This window comes from Phocoena sinus, chromosome 14 (assembly GCF_008692025.1).
Source record: "Phocoena sinus isolate mPhoSin1 chromosome 14, mPhoSin1.pri, whole genome shotgun sequence".
Lineage (NCBI taxonomy): Eukaryota > Metazoa > Chordata > Mammalia > Artiodactyla > Phocoenidae > Phocoena > Phocoena sinus.
Genome location: NC_045776.1, coordinates 65,689,980 through 65,713,151, shown reverse-complemented (window position 1 = coordinate 65,713,151; position 23,172 = coordinate 65,689,980). Strand labels below are relative to the sequence as shown.

Sequence of the window (23,172 nt, the reverse complement as noted above, 5' to 3'; positions counted from 1 at the left end):
TGCAGTATGCGGGCCTCTCACTGTTGTGGTCTTTCCCGTTGCGGAGCCCAGGCTCCGGATGCACAGGCTCAGCGGCCATGGCTCACAGGCCTAGCCACTCCACGGCATGTGGGATCTTCCTGGACCGGGGCACGAACCCATGTCCCCTGCATTAGCAGATGGACTCTCAACCACTGCGCCACCAGGGGAGCCCTGGTTATCTATTTTAAATATAGCAGTCAATCCCAAATTCCCAGTTTGTTCTTCTCCCCCAGCCTTCCCCCCTGGTAACCATAAGTTCATTCTCTGAGTCTGTGAGCCTGTTTCTGTTTATAGATAAGTTCATTTGTATCTTTTTTTTTTTTTTTTTTTTTTTAGATTCTGCGTATGAGTGATATCATATGCTATTTGTCTTTCTCTGTCTGACTTACTTCACTTAGTATGGTAATCTCCAGGTCCATCCATGTTGCTACAAATGGCATTATTTCATTCTTTTTTATGGCTGAGTTATATTCCATTGTATATTTATGTACCACACCTTCTTAATCCATTCATCTGTCATTGGACATTTAGGTTACTTCCATGTCTTGGTTATTGCTTTTTTTGTTTTTTAAAATATTTATTGAGGCTGCGAAGGGTCTTAGTTGCGGCATGCTGGATCTTTGTTGCGGCATGCAGGCTTTTAGTTGCAGCATGTGGAATCTAATTCCCCAACCAGGGATCAAACCTAGGCCCCCTGCATTGGGAGCATGGAGCCCTACCCGCTGGACCACCAGGAAGTCCCATGTCTTGGCTGTTGTAAATAGTGCTGCAATAAACATTGGGAGGCGAATTTCTCTATGTATATTTTTGCCAGCCAGTTTTTTAAAACCTGTGAGTGGGTGAGGATGAAGGACATGTTAATAACCTACAGAACCATGAAAAGAAATTTGGAGTGACTGACAGGCCAGAGTTCCTGAGTTACCAGTCTTCTTGACCATGCCTGTTAGCATCAGCACAGTCTCACTGCCCTGCTGCTTTCTTTCTTAATAGCTTTTTCCCTTCTTATTCTCTCTTCTCTTTTGCTCTTGTTATAACTCCCCTAGTCAGATTTCAGTTAAACTAATATATTCTGTTAAGTCCTAGGAATACCATTAGGCATTTGCTTATTTTATAACTTTTAATCTCCTGGGTATGTAAATGAGAAGTGTAGCTACTATCTTTTACTAATCAAATATATTTTTTAGTCTGGTGAATGAAAAAAATTGAGAATGTTAATTCTCAACTCACTTATGGTATTTGAAAAATCAGATTTTTTTTACTTTCACCTCTTTAATTGGTAAGATCTAGAGTATAAAATTTTTTAGCCTCATTTCTAGTTTAAGTAGTTCTAATGTTTTGATCTGAAAAAGTTGAATATGTCTATTTTTAATCTATTTTGGTGTTATCAAATAATGAACCACACTTTTCTATGAGAAAACAATGGCCATATGAAACGGTGATTTGGGAATAGATATCAGCTCCAACATTGTCAGTTATGTCTCTGGTTTTTTTTTTCATTGCCCTAGGTTTTACTATGAGCAAAGAATTCTGCAGAAGGTCTTTGAAGAATGGAAAGAAGAGTGGTGGGTTTCCCATCGAGAGTGGAAACTCCGTGTTCGAGCTGACTGTCACTATAGGTAGGATTTCATGTTACATTACTTTAATTTTACTGATACACGTTATCAAATAATTACTTGTTGGCATGTTTCTGGTCAGAAGGATAGAAATTTTTTTTCTGGTTTTATTGAGATATAATTGACATATATTAATTACTGTGAGTTTCAGGTGTACAGAATAAAGGTTTGACTTACATATTATGAAATGATTACCACAATAAGTTTAGCTAATGTTTATCATCTCATATAGATACAGTAAAAAGAAAAGGGGAGGGCTTCCCTGGTGGCACAGTGGTTGGGAGTCCGCCTGCCGATGCAGGGGACACGGGTTTGTGCCCCAGTCCGGGAGGATCCCACATGCCGCGGAGTGGCTGGGCCCGTGAGCCACGGCCGCTGAGCCTGCGTATCCGGAGCCTGTGCTCCGCAGCGGGAGAGGCCGCAACGGTGAGGGGCCCGCGTACCGCAAAAAAAAAAGAAAAGGGGAAAAAAAAGAAAAAAATTTTCTCCTTGTAATGAGAACTTCTAGGATTTACTGTCTTTTAACAACTTTCATATATATCATACAGCAGTGGTAACTATAGTCATCATGTTGTACATTACATCCCTAGAACCTCTTTGTCTCATAACTGGAAGTTTGTACCTTTTGACTGCCTCCCCCAACCCACCCGGCCTCTGGTAACCACAAATCTGATCTTTTTCTGAGTTTTTTTTTTTTTTTTTTAAGATTCCACATATAAGTAAGATCATATAGTATTTGTCTTTCTCTGTCTGATATATTTCACTTAGCCTAATGCCCTCAAGGCCCATCCATGTTGTCGCAAATGGCAGGGTTTCCTCTTTTTTTTTTTTTGCGGTACGTGGGCCTCTCACTGTTGTGGCCTCTCCCGTTCCGGAGCACAGGCTTTGGACGCACAGGCTCAGCGGCCATGGCTCACGGGCCCAGCCACTCCGCGGCATATGGGATCCTCCCAAACCCGGGCACGAACTCGTGTCCCCTGCATCGGCAGGCGGACTCTCAACCACTGCGCCACCAGGGAAGCCCCCTCTTTTTTTTTAATGTATATGTTTTTATGGGGTTTCCTCATTTTTTAATGACTGAGTAAATTCCATTGTATATAGATACCACAACTTTACCCATTCATCCACCTTTGGACACTTAGGTTGTTTCCCTGTCGTGGCTATTGTAAATAGTGCTGCTGTGAACATGGTGGTGCAGATATCTTTTCAAGTTAGTGTTTTTGTTTCCTTTGGATATATTCCCAGAAGTGGGATTGCTGGATTGTCTGGTAGTTCTATTTTTAATTTTTTAAAGATCCTGCATACTGTTTTCCTTGGTGGCTATACCAATTTTACAATCCTACCAACAGTCCACAAGGTTCCCTTTTCTCCATATCCTCACCAGCGTTTGTTCTCTCTTGTCTTTTTTTTTTCTTTTTTATGTCTTATTTTTTGGAGACCTAATTTCCTACTTTTCCTTTTTTTAATTGAGGTAAAATTGGTTTATAACATTATATAAATTTAGGTGCACATTATAATTCTATTTTGTCTTTTTGACGATGGCCATTTTAACAGGTGTGCGGTGATTTTGATCTCATTGTGATTTTGATTTATATTTTCCTAATGACTAGTAGTGTTGAGCATCTTTTCATGTACCTGTTGGCCATTTGTATATCTCCTTTGGAAAAATGTCTGTTTAGGTCCTTTGCCCACTTCTAAATTGGATTATTTGGGTTTTTTTTGCTATTGGGTAATATGAGTTCTTCATATATTTTGGATATTAATTCCTTATCAGTTATATGGGTTGCAAATATTTTTTTCCCATTTTGTAGGTTGTCATTGTCACTTTGTTGGCTGCGTCTTTTGCTGTGCATAAGTCTTTTGGTTTGCTGTAGTCCCACTTGTTTATTTTTTATTTTGTTGCTTGTGCTTTAGGTGTCATATCCAAAAAAATCATTGCTAAGACTTATGTGAAGGAGCTTTTTTCCTATATTTTCTTCTAGGAATTTCATGGTTTCAGGTCTTGCATTTAAGTCTTTAATCCATTTCTAGTTAATGAGTGGTGTTAGATATGAATCTAGTTTCATTGTTTTACATGTGAATATCCAGTTTTCCCAGCACCATTTATTGAAGAGACTGTCTTTTTTCCATTGAATATTCTTGGCTCCCTTGCCAAATATTAGGTGACGGTATATACTTGGGTTAATTTTGGGGCTCTCAACTCTATTCCATTAGTCTCTTTGTCTGTTTTTATTCCAGTGCCATAATATACTATAGCTTGAAAACAGGAAGTGTGATGCCTCCTGCTTTGTTCTTTCTCTGGATTGCTTTGACTGTTTGGGGTCTTTTGTGGTTCCACATAAATTTTAGGATTGTTTTTTCTACTTTTGTAAACATGCCATTGGAATCTTGATAGGGATTGCATTGAGTCTATAGTTGGCTTTTGGTAGTACTAACATTTTAACAGTATTTTTCCAGTTCATGAACATGGAATACCTTTCCATTTATTTGTCTTCTTTGATTTCTTTCATTAATGTCTTGTAGTTCTCAGAGTAGAGACCTTTCACCTCCTTGGTTAAATTTATTCCTAAGCATTTTGTTATTTTTGATGCTATTGTAAATGAGATTGATTTATTGCTTTTTCAGATAATTTGTTGTTACTGTATAGAATTGCTACTTAGCTTTTTACGTTAATTTTATATCCTATGATTTTACTGAGTTCATTGATTAGATCTAACAATTTTTGGTTGAATCTCTAGGAGTTTCTGTATGTAAAATCATGGCATCTGCAAATAAAGACAGTTTTACTTCTTCCTTTCCAATTCCAATGCCTTTTCTTTCTTTTTCTTTTTTTTTTTTTTTTTTTTTTTTTTTTTGCCCAATTGCTCTGGCTAGGACTCCCAGTACTATGTTAAGTAGGAGTGGTGAGAGTGGGCACCTTTGTCCTGTTCCTGATTTTAGAGAAAAAGCTTTCAGCCTTTCTCCATTGAGCATGATGTTACCTGTGGGCTTATCATATGTGGCCTTTATTATATTGAGATACTGATCATCATATGATTCTTTTCTTTCATTCTGTTATGTGAGGTATCACATTGATTGAGTTTGTGGAGGTTGGACCATCCTTGCAACGAGAAGAGTTTTGGATTATTTTCTGTATTTTTTCAAATTCTTTTTAGAGTAAGCAAGATCAAAGTCCTAAATTAAGCCCAAGCACACAATACTGTGTTCATGTGAGCACATATACACAGAGATACCCCTCTAATTCAAGTAATCATTATGTAATGATCATGCTAATGATTTGAATATGTTTTTCTCACTGACTCTCACTTCTGTACAATTTCTAATTCTGTGTTTTAAAATAATAAAGTTGTTTTAATTTGTATTGATTGGGAGAAAATATATGCCCAATATAGAACATTAAGAAAACAGAAAAAACTTAAAAAATTTATTTTTTTAGCAGTAGAGAGAAGAAACTCTTAATCTTTGACATTTGTATTCCCAAAGATAAGTGGAAGAAAAAGTAAAAATTGGGAATTACATCACATACATATTTTTATACATCTTATTTTGCGGTACACGGGCCTCTCACTGTTGTGGCCTCTCCCGTTGCGGAGCACAGGCTCCGGACGCGCAGGCTCAGCGGCCATGGCTTATGGGCCTAGCCGCTCCGCGGCATGTGGGATCTTCCCGGACTGGGGCATGAAACCGTGTCCCCTGCATCAGCAGGCGGACTCTCAACCACTGTGCTACCAGGGAAGCCCTATACCTTTTTTAAAGTAAAAACTTAGTATGTCTTATACATTTGTGTCTTTTTCAAATGGTATTCACTCATTATAATCATGTCTTTAAGCTCTTTGGGGCAGGGTTTCTGATTTATGGATATTTCAGATATCCATAAATACAGACATCGCTGAATCGTTCTAAGAAGCTGACAGAGTATGAAATCAAGTTTTAGGAAATGGGATAGTGAAGATATGGAGGGACTGACAGTCTTTTTTTTTTTTTTGGGTGCTTTTTGGTTCTTTGCTATGCGCGGCTTTCTCTAGTTGCAGCGAGGAGGGGCTACTCTTCCTTGCGGTGCAGGCTTCTCATTGCAGTGGATTCTCTTGTTGCAGAGCGTGGGCTTCAGTAGTTGTGGCTTGCGGGCTCTGGAGCACAGGCTCAGTAGTTGTGGCGCACAGGCTTAGTTGCTCTGTGGCATGTGGGATCTTCCTGGACCAGGGCTCGAACTTGTGTTCCCTGCATTGGCAGGTGGATTCTTAACCATTGCGCCACCAGGGAAGCCCTGGGACTGACAGACTTAATGTATATAATGTATGTATTGAGACAGAAAAGACAAAGGAGAACATTGACTGTGTTTTAGTGCAAAGGAGAGGTTATGTTTTACATGGTGTGGATGATTGAGATATGACTGTCATTCCAAATGCCACAGCTTTGTGGGTGCTGAAGGTGAAGTTATTCTAGGATAATTCACACCTTTCTTCCTTGGTAATAATATAAGGTGTGGAGAACGACACTCCAATTTTAGCTTAGGATATAGATTGGCTTTTTTGTGTCAGAAGTGTTCCTGTTAATTTCTCCTAAGTACAGAACGGACTGGGTATGTCGGATTAGGAGTTGTTTTGTTTTAAAGAAACGCTATTTGCTTTTTTGGCTCCTCAGATATTACTTGTATAACCTGATGTTCCAAACCTGGAAGACCTACGTGCATCAGCAGCGGGAGATGAGGAACAGGTACCTGAGAGCCGAGGATCATGGTGAGAAAAGGAAGTACACGTCTAAAGAAAATCCCTCCGTTTATTTGTCTTGTTTTTCCTTTATTAAGATTTTATTTTTTAAGAGCAGTTTTAGGTTCACAGCAAAGTTGAGGGGAAGGTAGTAATTGCCCATACACCCACTCCCCAACACATACATAGCCTCTCCCATTATCAGCATCCCGCATCAGTGTGGTACATTTGTTACAGCTGGTGAACTTATACTGACACATCATAATCACTCAAAGTCCATAGTTTACATTAGGGTGTATTTTCTTTGGTGAGGTGTCGATTAAGTTCTTTTGCCCATTTTTAATTGGATCGTTTGTTTTCTTGTTGAGTTTTAAGAGTTCTTTGTATATTTTGGGTAATAATCCTTTGTCAGATGTGTCTTTTGCAAATATTTTCTTCCACTCTGTGGCTTGTCTTCTCATTCTCTTGACATTGTCTTCTGCAGAGCAGAAGTTTTTAATTTTAATGAAGTCCAGCTTATCAATCTTTTCTTTCATGGATGGTGCCTTTGGTGTTGTATCTAAAAAGTCATCACCATATCCAGGGTCATCTAGGTTTTCTCTTACTTTATCATCTAGAAGTTTTATAGTTTTGTGTTTTACATTTAGGTCTGTGATCCATTTTGAGTTAATTTTTATGAAGGGTGTAAGGTCTGTGTCTTTTTTGCATGTGGATGTCCAGTTGTTCCTATACCATTTGTTAAAAAGACTATCTTTGCTCCATTGTATTCCTTTGCTCCTTTGTCAAAGATAAGTTGACTATATTTATGTGGGTCTGTTGCCAGGCTCTCTGCTGTGTTCCACTGATCTATCTGTCACTTCTTTTGTCAGTATCACACTGTTTTGGTTACTGTAGCTTTATAGTAATTCTTCAACTCAGGTCGTGTCAGTCCTCCAGCCTCTTTCTTTAATATTGTGTTGGGTATTCCAGGTCTTTTGCCTCCATATAAATGTTATAATCATTTTGTGATATCCACAGGATAACTTGCTGGGATTTTGGTTGGGGTTGCATTGACTCTATAAATCAGGTTGGAAAGAACTGACATCTTGACAATATTGAGTCTTCCTATCCTGAACATGGACTCTCCCCGTTTATTTAGTTCTTCTTTTATGTCTTTCATCACAGTTTTGTAGTTTCCTCACACAGATTTCACATATGTTTTGTTAGATTTATACCTAAATATTTCATTTTTTTGAGTGCTACTGTGAATGGTGGTGTATTTTTAATTTCAAATTCCACTTGTTCATTGCTGGTATATAGGAAATCAGTTGACTTTTGTATATTAACCTTGCATCCTGCAGCCTTGCTATGAATTGCTTATTAGTTCCAGGAGTTTTTTGTCAATTCTTTTTGGCTTCTTTACATAGACAGTCATGTCATTTGCAAACAAAGACAGTTTTATTTCTTCCTTCCCAATCTGTATACCTTTTATTGCTTTTGTCTAGTTGCATTAGCTAGAACTTCTAATATGATGTTGAAAGGGAGTGAGAGGGGTCTTCCTTGCCTTATACTTGATTAGTGGAAAAGCTTTTGAGTTTCTCCCCATTAAGCTCAGAAGCTGTTGTGAAGGATGAGTACATTGTCTCTGAGAGAGAATAACTCCAAGTCAAAGGGAAGACTTGTTTGATTCCCTTTCCTGTTTTCTAGGATGTGTGATCTCTGAGCAGGAACTCCTGTGTGATCATATCCCTATGGTTTTCTCTATATGGCGTGGTTTGGGCACCTACCACTCACTTAAGCATGATTTGTGTGAACTGGCTGTTCCTGCCCTGCTGGTGCAGTGTTGCGGCTGTGTTTCTCTCGCAGCACTTGGGACTGTTGTCTGTCTTGCTGCCATGTGTCACATTGCAGTGCTTACTTCTGGTCTTCTTTGTCCAGGTTGTCCCTTAGTGATCTTGTGGACAGTTTAGCTCTGGTCAGTGTCTGATTCCTCGAGTTGAACCCAGAAACCCATGTGGGGAGCCTAAGGGGAAAAAGGCACTAACTTTCAAAATGATAATGCAGCCTGCTGTTTCTCATAGCCATTTCACATGAATGCCCTATAGGCACCTCAAACTCAGCAAGTCCCCAGTACAGCTTGTCCACTGCTCCCCGTTTAGACCTGCTCTTCCTACTTTTCCTAGCTAAGCAAGAAACCTTACTTACGAATGGCTTCGTCGTAACAGCATTTAGTTATCTTCTCTTAAAACATGCCTCCCTGAGGTGTCCCTTGCACTCATCTTTTCTTTGCCAATGCCTGAGATTAAGCCTCATCTCTTTCCCCAGAATATTATAAGTACCTCTTCTTTTATCTACTTGGATTCATTTTCTTCTTTTTATAGATAATCTCGTTTACTCTTTGCAAACATACCTTGAAGGGAAGCACCATTTTGCAGATGAGGAACTGGTGTGAGGTTACTTAGCTCAGTGACAAGGTCAGTACTCAGGCCCAGCTTATCTTACTCAGGAGCCTAAACTCTAAGCTACAGCACCATACTAGTCCTTGTTGCCCGAGATGTGCTGATTCATGGGGTCTGAGGTGGGCCCAGAGAAGCTGCATGTTAAATTCTTTTTCATATTTTGACTTGACTTGTCAACAACTATGAAATATAAAGTATAGCTCTAGTCATCCTGACCACATTTTGGAGAATGTCCTCAAAATGTTTTACATAATTTTATTTTCTCCTTTGTGTTCTAAAAAGAAAAGAAACTTATGTCGTCAGTGATGACTTTCATAATGAAAATGGAATTTACCACAAAAGGAGACCTATGGACTTTTGTGCCTCCCATATTTAGTAAATTCTCTTTCCTCCAGGATCATTACTGGTCCTTCTTATTCTGTTTCTCAAACAGATACAGATAGTATCCTTTCCTTTTGTCTTGCTTATTCTACTTTACAATTATTGTTTCAAACAGCAAATTTTATAACATGACTTCTTTAACTTTATATTATGGAAATTTAAAAATATCTACAAAATGGAAAGGTAGAATAATGAACTTCCGTGTACCCATCATCCAGCTTCCAATAATTATCGACTCACATATATCCATATCCACATTCACTTCTCTGCTTCCTCTGTTATTTCATGTGTAAATATTGCAGAATATAACTTTTAAAAAAAGGACTTTTAAAATAAAAGATTTCTGAACAGTGCAGTACACTGATTTTCCTTTAAAAGTTTTGTAAATGTTATCACTTATATAACCATTCTTCACATCCTGCATCCTTATTAATTTTGTAGAGCTTCACAAGTTTTCCAGCAGAGGGCACTAGAAGACTGGAGGAATTTAGATATTCAAAGGAGGGGTGTCAGAGCTTTTGAACTTTTGTCTTAACCCAGAGTGATCCATCTCCCCCAGCCCCATTTTGAAAATCTCTTTGGTGCCATCTAGATGCAAAACAAAAGATGCGACAGGCCTGGAAGTCCTGGTTGATCTACGTGGTTTTTCGTAGGACCAAAATTCGGATGCAGACCACTGCCCTGGAGTTTAGACAGCGGAGTACTTTGTGGTGAGTGTGCTCCATTGCCCTACAGATGAGCAGCGTTCACTTTACCTCAGCTTTGCTTTATGCTACTGGAAAACCAGCATAAAAACCCACCTTAAAACAATGTTTTGGGGATTTCCCTGGTAGTCCAGTGGTTAAGAATCTGTCTTCCAGTGCAGGGGACGTGGGTTTGATCCCTGGTTGGGGAACTAAGATCCCACATTCTGCGGGGCAACTAAAACCACATGCTCTGGAGCCTGCGCGCCACAACTAGACAGAAGCTCGCGCGCCGCAACTAAGACCCAATCAGCCAAATAAATATTTTTTAGAAAACCCAAAAACAATGTTTTGAACATAATTGATACCTAATAAATATTTATTGATAACTTGTTCAACATTGAGATCAGGTTTTCACCAAATCGTAAGTAACACTAATTGAGTACTTAGTAGAAAACCCCGTGTTAAGTTTCTGTGTGTGTTAATTTTTTAATGTAAAGTGTCTCATTTAATCCTTACCATAAACTATGAAATACTGTTATTGCACAGATTAAGATATATGAGCTCAGGCAAGTTACTCAACCTTTCTGAGACTTACTGTATAAGTTGTAATTAGCAGAACTAGGGCTCACCCACCCATCTCTCTGATGCCAAAGCTCATGCTCTTAACTGCTGCCTTGTACTGCATCTCAGCAGCATTGTCCACACATTGGAGGGTGAGTTAGTCCACTCTGAAAGCCAGGTGTGTGTAGCAATGAGCTGCTTTATAATGGGACTGATTCCACTGTGCATTGTTCCCAGTGGTCCTCTGGTGTCCCAAATGGCAGTGTCTTAAAAGCTCAGTTCCAGCGTGTCTGTAGTGTCTAAGGCTGGATCTGACCTTAGGAACCATCCGTTTCCAACCCTTAACTGGCAGCTCTAGGACTGTTTCTTGGCTGTTTAGGGAGAGGGACTTGAGCTCAGGGTCTGAGGCCCAGCCCTCACTGCCCTTCTCTTTTCTGGCTGGCCTTGCTCTGACTGGTCCCATCTTTGATTTGCTCTCTGACAGGGTGTGGTGGAGCACGTGGAGACGGCAACTGGGACAGGTTCACCTGGGCCGTGCCCTCCATGCCTCAGCTGTGAAGCACAGGGCCCGGAGCCTCCAGCTGCAGGTGAGTCCAGCAGACTCGGGCTTTGGTGTCCTCTGTCCACGTCATCAGGCACCATACCCACAATGGGAGCTTGGGCAGGTGGGGTCGGACTCCCAAACAGAAAGCTGACCGTCATGCTGCTGCCTCTCTGCTGGGCCCTCCCTGCAGCTCAAGGGATGGAAGTGGGGTGCGAGGCAACTTGGAAGGCTGGACTCTTCAAAAGACAGAGGCCGCTGGAAGGAATATGCTAGATGTGATTTCCAGTGATCTTTAGAGAGCTCCTGTTAATTGTGGAGCCGGAACGGGATTTATGAATTAATTATAAATATGTTTAAAGAAACAGCAGTATATTCTTTATTTCCTCATTACTCTTTTCCTACAGCAAATTAGAAAACGAGGGCAGAAAAGAAACTAAGACTGAAAAGAAAACCTGGCTTTTTCATATAATTTTGCTTATTTCTTAGAGCTCCTTTTGGGAAAGCCACTAGCTTTTGGTCAGTTATAAAGGCTTAACATCTGTACCAAACGTATGCTGTGGTGAAGCTTTTTTATGACCTTTGATAAGCTTTCTGAACTTCAGTCACTTTTTAGTGTCTCCTGGGTACTTATAGGCCAAGTCAGTCATAGAGAATAGAACAGGGAGGAGGAGAAAAAGAAGTGCGTGTTACTATATTGTAGGAGTAATAACTTCTTTTTTCCATTTATTTATTGATTTATTTTTGGCTGCATTGGGTCTTTGTTTTTGTGCACAGGCTTTCTCTAGTTGCAGCGAGCAGGGGCTACTCTTCGTTGCAGTGAGCGGGCTTCTCATTGTGGTGGCTTCTCTTGTTGCAGAGCACAGGCTGTAGGCATGCAGGCTTCAGTAGTGTGGCACATGGGCTCAGTAGTTGTGGCTCGTGGGCTCTAGAGCTCAGGCTCGGTAGCTGTGGCACATGTGCTTAGTTGCTCCATGGCATGTGGGATCTTCCCGGACCAGGGCTTGAACCTGTGTCCCCTGCATTGGCAGGCGGATTCTTAACCACTGCACCACCAGGGAAGTCCCTGTAGGAGTAATAGCTTTTTAATCTGACAACATTTTGTATCATCCATGGAAGAATATGCAGTATATGGAGATCATATGCAGACAGCATAGATTGGGGTCAGCAAACTTGCCCATGGATCAGATTTGGCCAGCTGATTGTTGTTGTAAATAAAGTTTTATTGGGACACAGTTACACCTGTTCATTTATGTATTGTCTAAGCTGCTTTCAGGCTACAACGGTAAAGTTGAGTAGTTGCAACAGAGACCATGTGGCCTGCAAAGCCTAAAAAAAGTATTATTTGACCCTTTAAGAAAAAAATTTGCTGACCTCTGAACTCATAAGGTCTTCTGAAGCAGCAGCAAGGAAATAGACATAGTTCTTGCCAGTGATAGTAACGGTAACAAGAACAGCAGGAGCAGTAATAGTATTTATTGTGGTCTTACTGTCCTAGGTGCTGGACTAAGTGCTTTATATGTGTTATCTCAGTTTTCAAAATTACTTTTTAAATCCTGTATTATTATAGGTTAAATAACTCAAATGAGGGTCATGCACCTAGCAAAGGTCAGAGCCAGTATTTGAACTGAGGCAGCCTGAAAAGTGCAGAGCTGTTCTTTTAACTATCATGCTGCCTTGTCCTCAGTAGACTTGTGCTCTCAGGAGGGAGAGGGAACTATGAATCTGAAAATGCCAGAAGCATAGGAACATATTGAGGATGGTTTTCTGTCGCTGATGGACTTCAGCTATCGTCCCTTTCAGATAGTCACTTTGAGAGCCTATAAACTCGTTCTGCTGGTGCTGCTGTTGCTCAGAACACTTTTAGAATTCCTTTTTTACTGTTGCCTTCAAAGCTTGCAACAACAGATTTGAATGAATATTTTTAGTGATAGCAGGTTTTCGTCGTTTGAGGTTGGATTTAACTTAGAAGACAGCTGAGAGTCATTCAGAATCAAATCCAATGAAAAATATGAGCAATCAAGATAACACTGATATGGACCACACTATATGAGACTCTAAGGCAAATTTTATAGTGCAGATTATAGATAAAATCCTTGTGTCTGATAAGTACCATATGATTTACCAAGAACTTAAATTTAAGTCATTCTCTTAATCCTCACAGCATCTCTGAACTAAGCAGGGCAGACGTCATGAGATATGTGAAATTTTAAAAAATTAAATTATGTACTTCAAAAATAAAAACATTAAATATAAAACATTTATTAAAAATATTAAAAGATATCCAAGTTCCCAACATACAGGTTTAAAAGGTGTTAGCATTTTCCATACTTGCCCCAGAATTTAATGTAATTAAATTCACAGTTCAAGCCCCCCACTTCCTTCCTTCTGCCACCTTTTCTCCTTAGCAATAACCTGTACCCTGATACTGAAGTCCCCGTTTTCTTGTGTTCTTTTGCACTTGTAAAAATGTGTGCATACATATACATAAAGAATAAGTGTTCTGGGCTTCCCTGGTGGTGTAGTGGTTGGGAGTCTGCCTGCCAATGCAGGGGACACAGGTTCGAGCCCTGGTCTGGGAGGATCCCACATGCCGCGGAGCAGCTAGGCCCGTGAGCCACAACTACTGAGCCTGCGCGTCTGGAGCCTGTGCTCCGCAGCAGGAGAGGCCGCGATAGTGAGAGGCCCACGCACCGCGATGAAGAGTGGCCCCCGCTTGCCACAACTGGAGAAAGCCCTCGCACAGAAACGAAGACTCAACACAGCCATAAATAAATAAATAATTTTTTAAAAAAAGGAATAAGCGTTCTGACTTTGTGTTGTTAGGAAACTTATGAATAGTGTCATACTGTACATTTACTTTGCAGCTTGCTTTTTTTTAATGCAACAGTGTATTTTTGAGGTTTATCATGTTGATACATAGAGATCTGTTAACTACCTATAATATGCCTTTGTACTGAATAAGGCTCAGTTTACCTGCTCAGTGCTGCTGAACTGTTGATTCCTTCTGATTATGTTTTTTACAATTACAAACAACATGGCAGACAGCACTCTTAAACACAGATCCCTGTGCAAGAGTCTGAGTTTCTCTTGATCCTGGAAGTGAAACTTCTTTGGGTATCATCTCATCATCCTTATCAAGCATCACCTATTTGCTCCAGTGCTGTGCCAGTTTATGTGCTAAAATTTCGGTTCCCATTTCTTTTGGCCTCATCAGCGCTTTGCATTGTCAGGCTTGGTCATTTTCACCAGTTTGATAGGTCTGAAGTGGTAATTCCTTGTTGCTTTAATTTACATTTCGCTGATTCCTAATGAAGCCCAGCATCTTTTCAGACGCTTGTTTGCCATTTGAGTTTCTGTTTTTCAGCTTGTTACTATCCCTCACTCCTTTTTTTCTGTTGGGTTATTTGGCTTTTTCTGCTCTGTGGACATTGTCATACATTCTGCTTACTAATCTTTTGACTATTAGGTACATTGCAAGTATTTTCTTCTAGTCCATAGGTTGTTTTTTTGCTTTGTTTATGGTGGGGTTTTTTTCATACAAGTGTTATTATTTTCAGTGTACCTAATTCTTGTATCTTATGGTTTGGTCTTTAATCCATCTTGGGTTTAATTTTATAAATTGTGTGTAACAGGGTCTTAGTTTGTCATTTTCCTTATGGATAATTTCTGCAGCACTGTTTACTGGTTAGTTCATCCTTTATCTTTTTTATACTGACTATTAGTCCACCTCCATTATAGAGCAGGGTCCCATTTGTTCATGGGTCTATTCTGGGCTCTGTATTCCATTGGTCTATTTGTCTATCTCTGAGCCAGTACACACTGTTTTGATTATGATTTAATGAAGCAGGTAGGAAAGAACAAAGGTTCTCTAGTCAGACTGCCCAGGTGGAAATTCTGCTGCCATTACCTATTAGCTTTGTGCCTTTTTTAATGAGTTACCTAATCTCCCTGTACCTTAGACTTCTTTTTTTTTTAATATTGCATTTTGGGTTTTATTGCATTTTATTTTTTAATTTTATTTTTTATACAGCAGGTTATACATATTAGTATATATATGTCAATCCCAGTCTCCCAATTCATCCCACCACCACCCCACCTTATATTTCTTATCTGTAAGTAAATAATAATGGTACCTACCTCATAGGATCATTGAGGATTAAGTGTAGTGATACATGTAATATGCTTAGAGCAATGCTTTTTTTTTTTTTTTTTTTTTTTTTTTTTTTTTTTTTTTTTTTTTTGCAGTACGTGGGCCTCTCACTGTTGTGGCCTCTCCACTTGCGGAGCACAGGCTCCGGACACACAGGCTCAGCGGCCATGGCTCACGGGCCCAGCCGCTCAGCGGCATGTGGGATCTTCCCGGACCGGGGCACGAACCCGTGTCCCCTGCATCGGCAGGCGGACTCCAAACCACTGCGCCACCAGGGAAGCCCTAGAGCAATGCTTTGAGTATGGAAATCCTCAGTAAATGCTAACTGTTCATTACTGTATACTGATCTTACTGATCTTACTGTATAGCTCTTAAGTTTTCATATGTGGAAAGAGATCTTCTTTATTCTTGTTCTTTTTAAAAATTGTCTTGGCAGTTGTTCTTTACTCTTATTAATTTTAGGATCAACTTGTCAAGTTCCACAACAAAGCCTACTAGGATTTTTTATTATAGTACACTGACTTTTTACATTAGATTGGAGAAAATTGTCATGTTTGTAATATTGAGTCACCCCACCCTTGAGCTTGATGTAGCTTGTGATATATTGATGGGCGTGAGAGGGAGAGTAGGAAAGATTAGGCCATGAGGTGACAAGGAGGCAGGTGTAATAGTAAGGCTCTGCAGGCTGTGCCCATAAAGGCTTTGGCTCTTTTTCCAGGGGAGGGGGAAGCTACTGGCTTTGAGAGGAGGAGTGATGTGGTCACACCCCACCTCTTAACAGGCTCCCTCTGGTTCATCATGTGCTGCCTCTTGAGGAAGGAAGGGAGAGAGCGATATGAGAGAAAGGGAGAGTGTGTGTGTGTGTGTGTGTGTGTGTGTGTGTGTGTTCTGTTTTCAAGAAGAAACAATGGAAAAATAAACCAAAAACCAAGGAAAAGTGGTTACCTATGGGGGAAGGGAGGGAACAAAGTACTTCTGTGAATTTACCTTGTCACATAGGTTTAACTTTGGAACCATGTAAGTATTTGATATAATTAAAAACAAAAAATTAATCAAAAAGGAAAAGAACCAATCCCTAGGATTTTAGAACACGCTGAAACAAATATACCAAGTTTGTAGCAATGACTACAAAGAGAAAAGAATTACTTTAAAATACAATATTTTGGCTGTTCATCCCGAGTGGGATGTGTTCTAAGGACACAGAACTACTAAGAGATCTAAAATTGCATTCAGTGGTCTTATTGTAAGTAACAGGTTTGGATTGTTGGGTTGAATCTGTTACAGCTACATTGTAAGATAAAGCAAATAACTATGGCTGTGTCATTAGGAAGCATGATTTTCAGTGTAAAAGGAAAGATTACAGGTACAAAATCAGAAATTAAAAGCCCTGTTATCTGAAATTGGAAATGTCAATATCAGTATGGACACATGGTTTTTTTCCCCTAAAATAGTGAATTTCTAACTCTATTTACTGAAAAGACTTAAATGCTTTGTTACTGGCACTGCTTCTAGCATCCCCAGTGCCCAAGTTGTGGTCTCTTCTGTTTCCCACTAAAGGGAACTGAGGCTTTTTGGAGAAATGGCTGATTCCAGTTATAGAGCAGGAAATAGACATCATAAGCCTAGGAGATAGTGTGCAGGAGTATGAGGAAATTAACAGAGGTTAATGGGGTTGTGTCAGAAGGACTCCCATAGGCTTAAGATAGAACAATTTGAGCATCAAAAAGAATAATGACTGCCGTGGATTGAAAACATCAAATATGTAAAAATTCATGCATTCATAATGAGAAAAAACTCATTGGTCACAATTTTGGGTTGTTAGAGCATTAATTCAACTCTTGGGAAATTAATGAAGGTCAAAGTCAAGCATTTATCCTGCCTTTCCTATACAAACTAATCTTTGAAAAACGAGAGGGTTAATGAGAGAGTAAGGCTTCTTTATAGAATTTCAGTTAATAAACGCAGGAGTATTAGAATTATAAAATTGCCACCCCAGTGAGAAAATGGATCTAGGCAGCAATCACCCAGAGGAAAGACAACAGGGAAATATAAGGGAGGAATCAGATTAATGCCATCTGAAGCCACTGGAACAGTCTTGGCATTGCTAAAACTGTGGCAGCCAACCACAATGTGATGTAACAGGAAGTACCCAGCAGCACTTGAGACATGTTCTTGCCTAAAATTTGAACATGACTCCCACCAAGCCAAACATGAATCTATCAGTTCATGGGAAATACAGGGATCAGAGGGACAAGTTAGAGACATCTGGAGCAGACAATCGGACAAATCTAAAACATGGGACAGTTTATAGCGTACATGACCTGGTTTCTCTAACAAATTGGTAGCGTGAAGAGAAAAAAGGCAGGGAGGGAAATTGTCATATAAGATGGAGAGATTTAAGTGACATAACCACAACAAATGAGAAAGTACAATTCTGGCTGTTGTGTTAAGAACAGACCTCAGAAAATCAAGGATAAAAGCAGGGAGGACAGTTAGGAAGCGATTACAAAGTTCCAGGAGAGATTCTGGACAAGGATGATAGGAAGATGGTTTTGGATTCTGCGTATGTTTTGAAGGTATTGCCGACAGGATTTGCTAGTGGATAGTTAAGATGTGAAGTGTTAGAGAAAAAGTCTAAGAGGACTCCCAGGTTTTTGGCCTAAGTAATTGGAACAATGGAGTTGCTATTTACTGAAATGGGGGTGTTGGAGGGAGAGGCAGATTTGTAGGGAAAGATTAGGAGGAGCTCCATTCTGAACTCCGTATCTTCAGCCTGATGGGCCTTCCAAATGTCCACGAGGGGGTGTCAGGGAGGCAGCTGGATATATGTGTGGAGTCTTGAGGATGAGTCCAGACCTGAGATGTAAAGTTGGGAGTCCTCAGCATGCAGATGACATTTAGAGCCATGAGACTAGGTGAAAGCACAAAGGGAATGGGTATAGCCAGTGGAACTGAGCCTGTCCGGTGAAGTGATGGGAATCAGCGGCAGGAACAGAGGAGAGGCCAAGGTATACTGGAAGCCGGGTGGAGACGGGTGTGATGAGCTGTGTCACATGCTTCTGGCAGGCCAGGGCAGGTGAGGACTGAGATTTGGCCTTCAGATTGAGCCACGTGGAGGTCATTGATGCCCTTGATAAGAGCAGTTTCAGTGAAGCCGATGGGGAGAGGATTCAAGAAAACCAGCTTAGACGAGAAATGAGAAAGGTAGAGAAGAGAGCCCTTTTGAAGAGTTTGGAAAGGAAAGCACTTGGGTGTTAGCTGGGTGGCATAGTGGTCTAGAGAGGGGTGTTCGGTGGTTGGTTTGAGGATCACTGATTTATTCCCTTCAGGAAGTATTTGTGTGACAATAATCTTTCATCCCCAACTTTTTAACTTTGACAAATACCAAATCACAGAAAAGGTGGATTCTGGGTTCTCTTCACTAGTTTAACCCATCCTTAACATCTTTCCACATTTGCTTTCTCTCAAGTGTATCAGTATATTTTTTACATTTTCTGAGTTGCTTTAAAGTTGCAGACATAAAGTTTACCCTAAATACTTAAGCTCATATCTCCTAAAAATAAGGATGTTCTTCTATATAACCACAATATCACTGTCATATCTAAGAAATGTAATGTTGATATAGTAATATCTAGAATACAGTTCGTATTGCAGCTGTATATTTTTGCTCTTTTAGTGTCAGGTGCAGGGTACAATCAAAGGTCACCCATTGCTTTTGGTTGTCACATCCCCTAAGGGAGAAATAACAACACACTCGAATGCTGATTTTAAAAATCTAGTAGAGAGTGGAAACTGATGTTGCAGAAGGGAGTGGGGGGAATTGCCAGAGTGATAAACTTGAGAAGATGGGCTGTATGCATGGCAGGGGTAACCTGTGATGGGAGAGTGGACAATTTATCCAGAGCAACAGGAGAGAAGGCAGAGCCTGTTGGCAGGTGGGGGACGTGTGGGAGCTTGAGAAAATTGTCTTTTGATTGCTTTTATTTTCTTGGTGAAATAGGAAAAATGGTATTCAGCTGAGAGGAAGGAAAGGGGAAGAGGTGTTATAGGTTTAAAAAGGTATGGCGGGGGGTGGGGCGGGGTGCTTCCCTGGTGGCGCAGTGGTTGAGAGTTCGCCTGCCGATGCAGGGGACACGGGTTCATGCCCCAGTCTGGGAAGATCCCACATGCCACGGAGCAGCTGGGCCCGTGAGCCATGGCTGCTGAGCCTGCGCGTCAGGAGCCTGTGCTCCGCAACGGGAGAGGCCACAGCAGTGAGAGGCCCGCGTACCGCAAAAAAAAAACAACCAAAAAAAAGGTATAAGAGAAGGTATCAAGTCATCTATGACAGTCACCTTCAAAGTAGGGCATGCGTTTTGTTGAGTGCACGAAGGCTTTCCCAAGGGTGTGCATTTATGGATAATCTTAAGGGAATCCTTCTGTAGACCCTCAGTTTCTGTAGGTCCACGTCTTGGAGACTAATGTCCCTGAGAAAGGGCCTCTTGACCGTAGGCTTCCTCCCACTTTGAAAGAAAAGGCAGACCCTCCTCTCCTATCCCCAATCTGAATTAATTATATCACCCCTTGGATTGTCCCTGCTTCTTGTATATGCATTGATTTTATTAGTCCTTTTTTTTTCCCCTTCTTAATCCAAAAAAAAAATTACTTTTTGGAAGCAGAGAATGCCCTTCTTAAAGATCTTTTCACCCCAGACTCCCATCACTTACGATTCTCCTTGGGAATTTCCCCTCCTTTTTAGCCTTTCCTGTGTGTGTATCTAATTTTAGCCTTTCCAGTGTGTGTGTTTCTCTTTTCCCTCACCAGTACTTCACCTCTGTTTTCCTGCCTCCATTGACTGTTGTCTTTTCTCTGGTTTTCAGGCTTGGTCACAGTGGCAGGAACAGCTTCTGCATGTCTGGAGGGAGAGGCAGAAGATGGTCTCCGCAGTGAAACACCATCAGCACTGGCAACAGTGGAGAGCCCTGAGGGCCTGGCTGGAATACCTGCAGGTGCGCAGAGAGAAGAGGCAGCGGAAAGGTAAGCAGGAAGTCCTGGGCTCCAGGGACAGAGGGTTGGTCAGAGTGCCCACTCTCCTGTTGCCTGTTACCGCCAATAGGGTGGTAACTTATTAAGGGGAGATATAACCGTGTTACACCACAGATTTTCAAAAAGGAGATTGAGGAGGAAGATAAATCGTCCTCAATTCACAGTTAATATATTTCCTTCTGTTTTTAATCAATATTTAATTCAATAGGATTTTAGTTATGCTATAAATACTGTGATTAGTGTGATACATACAGTTTTGTATCTTTTTTTTAACTTTTTATTTTGTATTGGAGTATATCCGATTAATAATGTTGTGATAGTTTCAGGTGCACAGCAAAGAGACTCAGCGATACATAAACATGTATGCATCCATTCTCCCCTAGACTCCTCTCCCATCTAGGCTGTATCTTGCTTTTTTTTTTCACACAACTAATCAATACTTTCCTGTGTCTTTAAGTGTTCTTAATAAATGTTAGTTTTTAAATGATTGTATTTTACAGGAGAGGGGCTTATCTTAATCTACTTAGCAATTTTTTTTTTTTTTTTTTTGGCCTCACTGTGCATCTTGCAGGATCTTAGTTCCCCGACCAGGGATCGAACCCATGCCCCATGCAGTGGAAGCGCAGAATCCTAACCACTGGATCGCCAGGGAAGTCCCTAGCCATTCTTGTATTAATAGATATTTGGGTTGTTTGTCCTCAGTTATGCAGATGCATGTGATTTATGATGTTGAGCTTCTGAACACTATTCTGATGGTTTTGTTTCCCCGAGAGAGGTCAGAAGTAATGATAAATAGGTCATGATCGTAGGTACTTTTTGTACTTCAGTTTCTTGAGCCCACAGAGAAGTGAGTTGAACACTGTGCTGGCCGCAGGGTTAGGCTCTCCTGCTTACCCTAGGCCTCCCTGTGGGACCTCCTAGGCTGCCTACACTGTCTCTTGGGAGAGGGAATGTGTCCGTGTGAAAATAGTGACGGGGGACCACCTGTCTGGTTGCCCAAGCCTGGAAGTTGAAGGCATGAAGCTATTTAATGATGAGCTGCCGACTAACATGCCTCCAGTTACGGCATTCTCATTCCAGGACCAGTTCCCTTCCACTTGCTGGACTTATGCTCATCAGGCCAGTTGTTAATTAGTCTTAAAAGGAGATGGAGCTGGCAGCCTGTAGCAGCCTGGCTGAAAGCTCACAAAAGCCTTTGACAGCATGTTGACCAAGTTGTGTGTCATTGACTCAGACCCTGAAATCCCATCCGGGAAACACTGATAAAGAGGCAAAAGTGAAATGGAGTCTTCTTTGAAAGCAACAGTCACCATTACTGCTCCTCAGTAGCTAACTAGGAGCCTCAGCCCTTTGATAGAACCCTTTTCTCTTTCCTGGGAGAGAAGAGATATACTGATAGCTAAGGGATTCCTCCCGTGTTTAAAAACCTTTTATTCTGGGACTTCCCTGGCAGTCCAGTGGTTAAGACTCACGCTTCCGGTGCAGGGGGCATGGGTTTGATCCCTGGTGGGGGAACTAAGATCCCACATGCTGCATGGCACGGCCAAAAAAAAACAAGAAAACACCTTTTATTCTAACGTTCTTCAAGCAGCCTTGAAGCCCTGATGCCTGCCAGTAGTGGGTATCATCCTGTCTTAAAGGTGCTTCCAGCTCATCGCCCAACCTTGAGGGGGCAGCACTTATGCTATTTTCTCTGTTGCAGAGATGGCTGAGGGATTCCACTGTGTCATTGTGCTCCAGACACACTTCTGTGATTGGCGGTGGGCCTGGAAGCGGAGGGAGAGCTTGTACATCCATCACGAGCGGGTAGAGAGGCTGGCCAGGAGGATGATGCTGCGGAGGGCCTTTATTCACTGGAAACACTGTATCCTTTGCACCACCCAGCCCTGTCTGTACAGCAAGAACAGCAAGAGCTCACCAGCCTATAAGACAAGTCAGGAGATACATAGGAAGTAGTTACCCAGCAGTTTAAGACAGTTCGGATCTCTGTTGACTTCTTTTTAAAATATTTTGTTTCATTTTGGGAATATTCATACAAAAGAGTGCATATAACAAACATTTATAGTCTAAAGAATAATGGTAAAATGAGCACAACTCAAAAAATTAGAACATTGCTAACACCCCAGTCTGCTCCTCCCTGACTACATTCCCTTTCCTCCCCCTCAGAGGCATTGCCACTGCCCTGATTTTGTTATTTCATTGCTTTTTTCTACCCATTAGATGGTAGAAATAGCCACAGCCATTTCTGCTTCATTTCATTTCTGTTTCAGATTTGTTTCATTTCATTGCTTTTTCAGAAAGCCATCTGTCCTTGGTGGCCCTGTCATTATGATCCTAGCTTCCATTCATTGAGCTGTTTACTGTGTGCAGACATTTTGCATTATCTCATTAATCCTCATAGCAACCCTGTGGAGTAGGTCTCACCATCTCCATTTTACAGATGAGGAAACAGGTTGGGGGGTGCTAAGTGATTTTCAAACTCATTGGCAGAGCCAGGCTTTTGACTCCAGTGCACCTTCTTAATCACTGCCCCTGCTGCAATATGTGCCAGGTGTGGGATTTGGACCGCCTTGGGTGTTCACCCACACTTTTATTTGTTCACTGAACTCTTGCTTTGTTTTAAACTCCTGCCTAAATTCTGGAATACAGGGAAACTTAGAGACTAACAGTAGCTCATTGTCTAGTGGAGAAAGTAGACATGAAAACCAGTCTTTGTAATGTGGCGTGCTAAGTGCTATCATAAAAGTTTGTATCAAGTCCTGCTAGGGCTACTGTGGAGATCTAGCCGAGGAGGTGATGTTTGAGCTGAATTTAAGCCTTGGGGGATGACACGTTCTCCCAACAGGGAGGTCGGGAAGGGTGGTTCAGGTGTAAGGAGTGGCATTTACGCAGGTGTAGGTGAGGAAGAGCAGCCAGGGGTGATGACTGGGATCTGCAGTGAGTTGTGGGGTATGGAGGGCAGGTAGATGCAGGCTGGGGACCGGATTGTAGGGCCCTTGTGTGCGGTGGTCAGGAATTTGGGCTTAATCCCAGTGGTGCTGGGGATC

At 41.2% G+C, this 23,172-nt stretch overlaps 1 protein-coding gene across 8 annotated transcripts in view; it reads left to right on the top strand.

The window, feature by feature from the left end:
• Window positions 1-23,172, top strand: part of SFI1 (SFI1 centrin binding protein) — an 84,305-nt gene that overhangs the window by 29,211 nt on the left and 31,922 nt on the right. For 5 of the 8 annotated variants that reach the window (XM_032603110.1, XM_032603109.1, XM_032603113.1 and 2 more), the window contains exons 5-10: window positions 1,527-1,637; window positions 6,276-6,370; window positions 9,752-9,869; window positions 10,891-10,993; window positions 19,960-20,116; window positions 21,828-21,989. In XM_032603110.1, coding sequence (XP_032459001.1) covers window positions 1,527-1,637; window positions 6,276-6,370; window positions 9,752-9,869; window positions 10,891-10,993; window positions 19,960-20,116; window positions 21,828-21,989 — 746 coding nt within the window. Of the gene's footprint in view, window positions 1-1,526; window positions 1,638-6,275; window positions 6,371-9,751; window positions 9,870-10,890; window positions 10,994-19,959; window positions 20,117-21,827; window positions 21,990-23,172 lie in introns of those variants that run through there. The other 3 variants (XM_032603115.1, XM_032603117.1, XM_032603116.1) reach the window with 3 other exon arrangements.